We start from the raw sequence: 9,989 nt of genomic DNA, 5'->3' as shown, positions 1-9,989 counted from the left end.
AAACAGTGTCTGTGTAGAAAGAGTGGGGGGAAGCGTACAGACGCTGTGCTACCTCATCACTTCTGTTTGGCTCTGCTTCGTAAACCTGTTACCATGAGAATCTCATGATTCACACAATCATTTGACACGGTTGCCCTCAAACCCGGGATGAGCTCGGACAATAAATCAATAAATTTAATTAGTTAATCGGCAAAAAATAAGTCAGTCCTCGTGTTGACCCCTCGGACTAGAAAGATGATCCGGTTTGTGTTTAATATAATACTCTCCATTTAATATAATAGCTGTCTGTGTTCCCTGCTTCTTGCTGCAATCACCTTCCCCTCTGTGCCGTCCCTGCTCTGCCTGTGTCCATGCTTTACGACAGCCAGCCCCGGCTGAGACCCACCGCTAAGAAGAAGCTTCTTCTCTCTTTACAACCTCATAAATATATTGTTATCAGGGCCTGGGAAGTCTACGGCGAGATTTATCTGCACGATTAGTGGAGAAAGCGAGCCAAGCATCCTGAATCATTAATTAAGAGGCTGTGCTACGTCCACCTTAATTTCCAATCTGTGCTCTGTAGAAGAGCTACTTTTTAGAAAGTGATGAGGCAAAGGAGTTAATTATATGTCACTTAGATGTGTGTATTTTCTCAAGCACTCAGATGCCGGTGTCGCGGCGGGGTTCTGGAGATTTAGAAAAAGTTCACGACTGAAGATGATCAATACACCATGAATCCTCTGACACTGTCAAGACTGTAACAGCAATGTATTAGCCGTATTTAAAACATTTGCACGACAAGATACGTAAATTGTGCCTTATTTAAAGGCCAATAAAAAGCATCAAACGATTATTGATAGCGTCCACCGTGGCTTCAGTCCTGGAGAGGCCTCAGAGGAAACAGACCCCAAATTCTAGTTGTTTATTTTCCTCCATGAACTCAATCACTGATTTAAAAGGTCAAAGGTTTGGGGTCATTAGGGTCCTCTGCCTCTTCACTTTGTTCTTGCTGCATTATGTTTAAGCAAAGCAAATATTTAATTCCACCAGCATTTTTATTTCTTTAAAATATACTAAACAAATATATATTATTATAATATATATATATGTATATGTATACATAATATAATACATGGTGTACATTATGGATTTACTAAATAATTTGATGATGACTAATTTTAAAATTATTAGAATATCATGTGTAAATGTTTTTTAAATTGTCAGAGCTTACTTTTTCTCTCTCTGTAGTATAAACATTTGTTTGTATAAAACAACAAATTTTATTTTAATTTAATGAGGTAATTTAAGTGGTCAACTAATTATAATGATATTTTATATTTAATGTCAAGCTTACTATTTATTCTCTGCCTTTTGAAATCAACAAATTACAGTCTGGCCTACAGGTTTATATCAATATGGTTACCAAAAACAAACTGAACTTTGTTAAGGTGGCAAGTTCCTGATCTAAGTGTCCAGGCCACTAGGTGGTGCTGTGACCCTCATTGAAAACAACTCCAGGTCATCAGGGAGATCATTATAATTTAAATTGCTGATGTTGTCATGGCGGTGTGACTTTTCCATGATAATAGTGCTACTGTATTACCGTAGTGCAGTCCGACTGTCACAGCTGTGGACTTGTTATGACTGTGGTGATAGTTGTGACTGACATGTGCTTGTAATGTTTTACAGGATCACAGACCAGCGCTATGAAAAGGTGCCGTCTTTTGTCTTCGGGGACTTTAACTTCAGGTTGGACTCTAAGCAGGTTATTGAGGTGAGTGCATTGATGGGTTTTTATGAATGGGCGATCGGGGGCTGATTGTAGCCATTATGAGTGCAATGTCCGAAAATGTATACACAACTGGATGCTGATATTTTATATACATGTGCAGTTGGGTACTTTAGAAGTCAGAGTAATATAAAGTGCATGTGTGCTTATGTTAGTGTGTATTAGAAAGGCAGTGCAATATAGTAAAAGTGGTTTTAGTAGCCCCCTGTCTCTTTAGAGTTATGACTCATTAAACGCCTCACTGTGGCTGGCCCAGCTGTGTTTGCCAACTGAGTCTCCGAGTGCATTGTTATGTTATGGTGCCATTCACTGCTCTTTCACTCTCCCTTCCTCTCCTGCTCACACCCTCCCTCCCACCTTTCTTCCTCCACCTCCTCCTCCTCCTCCTCCTGGTGCAAATGTAGCCAGTGAAAGCCAAGGTAGTGCAGTCATTCAGCTTCCTCGTCGATGTGATGGGGGGTTAGTGGCACAACAAGTAATAAAGGCCCACCACCGACGGTGGGCTTCTGTGATAAGAGAGTGGGAGAGCCACTTGTTGGCCAATCCTCTCCCTCCTACTCTGCACAATGGTCATCAAACCGGTGGTTCTGTTCAAGGTGTGGGCATTGTTTATTTCACTTAGCGTCTCATTCATGGGAGAAAGGAAGAGGAGGAAGAACCGACTGAATAGCATGGTTTTGCTTAAATGACTAAGGAAGGACTTCTCTCTGTGTGGCACCTTTGTAGTTTAGTCGTCCCGCCACTAGAGGTGTAATGAACCAAATCCTTTCCAGAGCTCCCGTTTAAGTGGAATGAGGATCACATGTTTTCACTCAGCCGTCAATAGGGAACATTTACTGATTGCCTCAAAGTTTGTGCAGTACATTAAATTTTGGTGCAGTAATTGAGTCACATTAAGCCACTGATCATGTGAACGGAGTTGCTGTGGAGATTATAAATCCAACCACTCGCTCTTTAACTCGCAGATGTGCAAACTGTGAGGCTATTCAGAATGTAGCTCTGACTGTGAGACGTGACCCTGCGACATGGTAGGTCAGAAGTCACAGATAAACACTACTGTATCTTACACATCTGTCTTGAGTTGTTCACCAGTGCACTGTATGTTTATCTCAGACAAGGTAAAATCATTTCCCAAAAATTTAGCATTGTTAGAAAATAAGGTATTGTGTGACTATAATGTTAGACCAGCCAAACTGTATGACCATTGATGTGGCTCCATCATAAAGGTATTGCTGTGGTACATGTTACCTTATATCCAGTAAATGAGTGTTTGCCAAAAAAAACTGCTATTTTTAAAAACATTTCAAAATTATATATTTTTAAAATATTTGTAATATTGCTTCTCACATATTTAGCAGTATTTGCGTAGGGTGAATGAGATAGCGATTATGTAGTAAAAATAGTACACTTGGTTAGTGACTTTGTTTTATTAAATTACGAATACATTTATGAATTATATTAAAAATATTCATTTTATGCAACATGACTCCAGATAATATATCAAAAGTCCAGTGTCCTCTCTGCTTTCATGGACTAGACCCTGTGTCCCTGTGTTCTCTGTGATGTTCCAGCTTGCTTCTTGACAAAACTCCATCCGTCACCCCTCACATCTTGACATATTTTTCTAATGCACCTTGGCCACACACACACACACACCAATTTGTTAGGCCAAATGAATCAGCCTTTGGTGGTGGTGGTGGCGGGGGGGGGGTTTACAAGACTTTCACTCAGAAAGTTAGAGCTCTGTGCTATGACATAAACCTCACAGTGGCCTTCACCATTTCCATCTGGTTTAATGACAAGAAAAGACTAATGTCATCTCTGAGAAACTTGCCATTAAAGGGCCAGCACTACTCCATATAAACGCGTCCATTGCAGTGGACAACCTGTCTGATTTAACGCTGACCCGCGTGTGCAGCACAGAGAGCCGTGCCTTCACCAATAAACAAATGGGTTGCAACCTTGGTGCAGGATGTAACTCACAGAAGGGTGGCCGTTTTAAGCCCTTTAATGACAATTAATGTCAACAGGACAATTAGTGCACATCCACTGAAGTGCTTAACTGTAGATGGGCTGGTGGTGGATCGATCGGCCATACTTATTTGAAGATTGATTCAGACAGAGAGAGGCTGGCTCTAATTCTCACCGTCTGAGTCTCTTTTTTTTTTTTTTTTGCTTTCCTCATGATTCTCTCTTCAAGTTCAATCAATAGGACAGAGTTCAGAGCTCTTCAGATGAATGGACACTTTCCTGGTGTTAAGCGAACATAATGTCCACAAAAATAACCTACTGGTCTTTTTGATTTGGAGAAAATCAAAGGACAACCATCCCCCATCAGGCCCCACTTTGAGAGTCATTGGAACAGAAAGTACTCCGGTGCAATTGTCCACAGCTGCACACTACACCACTTCTCTTCTACTCTGTCTTTGGTTCATTGTAGACAACTCGACTGTGGACGGCCTTAGCTCCTCCCTTCCTACACCCTCCCCTGTAAATGAGTAGATGGGATACGAAGCTCTAAGAATATATTCTATGCATATATAAGTACAAAAAAGAGCTATGGGTTTGGAAGGAGGTAAATTTGTTATTGTCACCGGGCAAATTCCAGGTGCCACATTCCTGGCATGCTTGTGCGGCAGGATCAGTAACCAAAGGGCTGCAGCCACCCCCTTCTAACCAGCCCGGGCAACCCCATTAATTGTGTCCGACAGAGGGAATTGGTTTCAATTGACCCCCATTCAGCGGGCCTTTGACTGTCAGACAAAGGACACAGCCACGTGGAGACTAATGCTAGGGCTGAGCAGCCTGGAGGTGGTCCAGTCCCCGACAACCTTGTCTTTCCTCTCCCATGGGTCTGATCATGCCTTGGCTTGATCATGCTTTGCATCATTGCTGATAAAACAGGAAACCCTCAAAGGAAGCATTTTGTCTGCTAAATCAGATACTTCACAGTCCACTTGCTGATTTGCTGTGGGCCTGTTTCTTTTATTGTGGGCTTGAATGTAGCTTGATCACAAGTGCTCAAAGGAGGATTAATCCTAATAATGACCAGGTCTTTGTTGCCCTGTTCTGGAGACCTGTAGAACTGAAATGACCAGGGAGGCTTGAAGAATTCTTCTAGGTCTGTCATGATTTTCCCCTGCTTTGAAGAATGGAAGAAATAATTTAATAATCAACATAATTTAGTAGTGTTATTGGTCTGGGTCTCAAGAACACAGAATTGTGATAGATTTTGAGTGATTGGCTTTTACATGTTACATCACTTTGAATTAGTTTTCCAAGAAAAATGTTCCGTTTTTCCCTGACTTCCCATTGGTCAACAAGGAATTGTAGAGGGGAATTTACAGGCACCTGTTGGCATGTAAGTTCTTTTACAGTAAGCATTGCAGCAAGGCAACTATTAAAGGTTTAGTATATAAAACACAATATTGAGCACAAACTTTGCAGTTACATTTTGAAAATTAAAAACCATAAATGAAAATGATTTATTATTTATAATATTTATATGTTTCATATGTTGTCATCGGCCTGAAGTTTGGATATATAGTCAGTAACATTTAGTTTAGCATGTACTACAGTAGAGCAGTTGGGCTGTTACAACTACTAAAATAATCACTTGTAATCTCAGGGGCTGTAAATATTAGACGAAAACAAACGATTTATCGCCTTGTCAACGATGGAGACCATGTTCAACCTTGAGCTGGAACAAGGTCGACTAACTCTTGCTGACCCGATTGTACAACAGCAAACACAGTTGTTCTTGGGTCCATGCTTGTGTTAGAAGGTGATGTAAACTGCCTATCGGTGTGTAAGAGAGTGTGTTTCCCTTGAGGTGGCCAGTGGCTGTAAATCATCCGTGTCGATGACAGTCTCAGGGCTTCGTGCCTGGACTCCTAGTATATTTAAAGTCCCTCCTAATTAAACTTAATAGAATGTAAATTTAATATCTGCAGAGATTGTGTGCTGCTGGCCAGCCTGCTTTAATTTAAGGATTGATAGAGGCCAGAAGGAAGGTTAATTGCTGACTTGATCTACTGTCCCTGTGACATGGTGTGGGGCTACTTTAATTGGGCCTGATCTGCAGCAACATGATCAGATTTCATTAGGCTGGCTGGCCTCTTACAGACTACAGAATTGGCTGGAATCAGCGCCCCCTTTCTGCACTGCAGGAAGTGCAGCAGGCTGGCCCCAGCATCAATCTTCTGTCCTTTGTCCTGTGTCCTTTCTCTTGCTTGAGCAGCATGAAATTAAAGGTGGGGCACCAGACTGGCCCCTCTCCTAATGAATGCTGCGAAATGCTTGATAATGACAGGCCAACGTGATAGATCATTCATTTTTCACACTCTGCACTCAGTCTCTGTCCATACAATGGTGAAATTGAAAACATATGTATGCATGTATAGATATTGTCCATACAACTACTTCCATATATGCACAGTAGGAGCTTTGGCAGATACCTGACAATTTTTTTTAATTGAATTATAAAAACATGATTCTGGTGTTCACTATCACCTTTTATTAACTTTTTAAGAATAATAAAAAAAAACGAAATGTTTAGTTTGATAATTGATATCATGGCTGATATTGTGAGAGGAAAATTTCCAAAGTGCTTTGCAGTAATTAGAACAACAATGTAACTTTAATGTAAAATAAGTGGCTTTTATAATTATCCAATATCCTCTGCATTTACCAAAGAAAGTGCCAAGATAAACACTGAATATTCCCAAGCAAAGAAAGGAAAAGGGTTAATCTGCCAAGATAAACACTGAATATTCCCAATAAATTTTGGCTCTAAAATACTGGAATTTTTCCGGTAGTATACGGTCAGCTACAAAGTCCTAGTAAATCAATTAATTTACACAAATAAAATCTCAACAAATTCCTTTTTTTTTTCTGGTCTGACTTTGACTATCATGTGTGTACATGGCCGGCTATAAATCAAAAGGTGGCCAGTGTAATTAAGTGTACACTACATTAGTCAGACTAATTAATTTTGGGGGCCATCCATCCATTAACCACTGGGCCAGCACTGATTGGGCCTCTGTTCTCTGGAACCCCTGACACTAGGGACTCTGACTCTCCTCTGCTGCCCTCAGCCTCCCTGATACACTCATGTGTAGAGACCAAGACTCACAGATATATTCAAGTCATACTGAGTACCTTATCTGACACTGAGTCAGGTTAGGGTAGGTGACTTAGGTAGACCTTATAATAGACTAACAGCACAAATATGACTGCACTGGTACAACATGGTTTTCTATCCTGTTCTATTTTCTATTTTTCTATTCTACAGAATGATTAATCCAGATTAATTGGGTAGATTAGATTACATTTTCAGTAGAAAATGCCCTCTTTTTTATTCTACTCCATACTACTGCTTTGGATACACAGGGACTAGTAATTATACAGTTGTATTACTTTCCCCAGGTGGACTTATTTTTGCCTGGTAAGCGTTGCCAGCAACCTCTACTTCTCATCAATATACATTTCTGTGCAAGACAACCAACTTTGCATTTCCTCAGCTGCATATATGTAGCTTTTTACATGCCATAAAAACACAAATAGTACTACAGTAATTGCACACAGTTTGATCCAGACTTATTTATGGCCTCACAGGTGAAGCTGGTGAACAAGATATTTAAAATAAAAAAAAAACACAATGCAAGCATATTATTTGCTCTAAAGAGTCCAATCTATCACAATAAGGAGCCATTATATCCCAGAAACCCCGTGTGGATATAGAGGAGACTATTCCCAGTAGACAACAGCGTCTGTTCTCTCTCTCTCTTCTCTCTGTTTGCTTTTGATGCTGATGAATACAGCAGTGAAGTCACGGAGCGAAAAAGAGTTCAGCTATGAGGGCGTTACTTGAGCGATGCAGCTTTGATGGGAGTGCTGTCCATATAATTAAAATGCTGGCAAATGAAGAACAAGCAATGGCTTCTGTTGGTCCTGCTCATTAACAACAGGCCATTTGAGCCTGGCGCCAGCCATGCTATTGCCTCTGTGTAATGTGGGTAGCGTGGAGGAGGGGGTGGACTGTGACTGGCAGCTGGGAACACCATGCCAACAGTGGGATGGCGTGACAAACCAAGCCAAGGATGAGCGCAGAGCCTGGCACTAACAGGGCCTCAGGGGTTGACGACCTAAGGGCGGGGGGGCTGAGGGGGTCTGTTGACTTGTAGGTTCCTGGGGTTGACCCCGGTCAGGGATGTAGCCTGAGTTACCCCTGAGTCTTTCACTACTGTTATCTTCGATGGCTAAATATTTTCTCAGCTAACGTTTCAAAATGAATTCCTTTTCAGTTTATTTGTGGCGCTCGTTATCAAAATCCAGTGTCGTCTAAATCCTCCATTTAGCTGGATGACAATAATGGGCATAATTAGACAGTTGACTGACTGAGTGGCACATTGTTAAACTGACAGGTGGCTGTGATTCTTCCTCTGATGGTTCTCTGTCCTCTGTGCAACAGAAGAAGACATTACTGGTGGCCTACAATCACTCCTCACTTTATTAATATTATTATTATGATGATGATTGTTTATTATTATTATATATAATTATTCAGATTTTTTTATTGCATATGAACTTTTATCAGAGATAATGTAACACATAAATATATAATAAAAACATCTATCTACATGTATTATTTAATATACAATATATAAAATTATAAAGAGGTTTAGAGCAGGTTAAGGCCCCAAAAATAACAATAAAAAGTTTACTTAGAAATTGCCCAATAAAACATTTTGTTGAAAAAAAGTGAAAAGGTTACATCTAACAAAACATTTTTTGTTATTTCAAAATGCCGTTGATAACTGTAGGTATCTACTTACAGATATTACAAACTTGCACCAATGTATTTTAACTTTAATCTTCCTGCTTTTTAATGTACTAAGTTAAATTATGGCATTAAAATTAAATTATTCTGATAAACATCTGAAAAACTTTAACTGAATTTCCTGAGCTCTCTAAATTTTTCCTTCAATCATTTTATTTTTACAGCGTCTCACTTTACACTGTGTGGTTAGAGATTATTCAATACATAAGGCACAGACTGTCAGTGTATTTTAAACAACATGACAACCGATCATTAAAAGTAAAATGCACTTCATGTACGCAGGAAGGGACGTTGTTGTGATTTGATTTGATTTGAAACTACATAGAGTTTTAATGCAGACAAGTGTGTTTTTGTGTGACGCTGTTGTCAAGGTTATGCAGACGGTGTAACATGAATTCAAGTGGACTTGATACTGAATCTACGTCTTTTATATTTGATCCAGCACTTTTCCAAACAATGTAATCTCTGTATAAATCATGAATAATCAGATTTGGCTTCCCGCTCAGTCTTCCTCTATTGCTGGCTTTATTGATGATTTGTCTCGTCTTCTGTAAGTCATGCCTTTGAAAACACAAGCAAGAAAAGCAAACAGCTAAAAGTGATGCTTTTACTAAGTGCAGATCAAATGTGGCACAAACTGTGAAGGATAGGAATCTCATTGTGCCTGGCACATAGTGTCCAGCTTGTATGATGTAAGTCTATTTTGGACTAATGCAGTCCTCAGCCTTTGTCAAGCACAATCATTGTGTTATTTCCCGGGTGAAGGATGGAGTTGTTGCCAAGATAACAAATGTCGGTTCTGAGTACGTCATCTTCGGAGCCTATTTCCAATATTATTTTCATCATTCGTTTGTTTTAATGCATATGCAAAGGAGTCCTCACGACAGGAATGGATGCACACGGCTGAACTCAAAACTCACTCGACAAATCAGTCACAGTTCTTATTCAAATTAGGCAGTGTTTTAAACTCACTCTTTGTTCACCATGACTCATTCCTTTAGAAGCAGCTACTTCCAAGCCCTGGCTCTGGGGCCTGATATGGAACTCGGAGTGGTTTTACATGGCCTATGATTTTTAGGTGTAAATTGTTGTTTATTAAAAACAACCCTCCTGATATCCAATACACCTTCCACATAGAGCATGTTTCTTTGTACATTTGGTGAGTCATTTTAACCTTAGTATTGATAAATAAAGGGCTAATATGAGTTTTTTACCTCACACCTGTTTCCAGTGATACTGTGAGCCAACTGTAGCAGCAGAGTGATGCTCCTGCAGGTTCACCGCTGCAGTGGAGTCAGTGTTGGCACCGTGGGCTTTAACAACTCTGCATCCCAACATTAAAAGTCACTGCGCTCCATTCACACACAAATATCCCATCAT

At 40.1% G+C, this 9,989-nt stretch overlaps 1 protein-coding gene across 2 annotated transcripts in view; it reads left to right on the top strand.

Moving 5' to 3' along the window:
- inpp5a (inositol polyphosphate-5-phosphatase A) overlaps window positions 1-9,989 on the top strand; it is a 125,062-nt gene that overhangs the window by 65,724 nt on the left and 49,349 nt on the right. For both annotated transcript variants that reach the window (XM_008322199.3, XM_008322200.3), the window contains exon 9: window positions 1,669-1,753. In XM_008322199.3, coding sequence (XP_008320421.1) covers window positions 1,669-1,753 — 85 coding nt within the window. The remainder of the gene's footprint in view (window positions 1-1,668; window positions 1,754-9,989) is intronic.

The sequence above is a fragment of the Cynoglossus semilaevis genome, chromosome 12, assembly GCF_000523025.1.
Source record: "Cynoglossus semilaevis isolate Cse_v1.0 chromosome 12, Cse_v1.0, whole genome shotgun sequence".
Classification (NCBI taxonomy): Eukaryota; Metazoa; Chordata; class Actinopteri; order Pleuronectiformes; family Cynoglossidae; genus Cynoglossus; species Cynoglossus semilaevis.
This window is presented reverse-complemented; position numbering and strand designations above follow the sequence as displayed.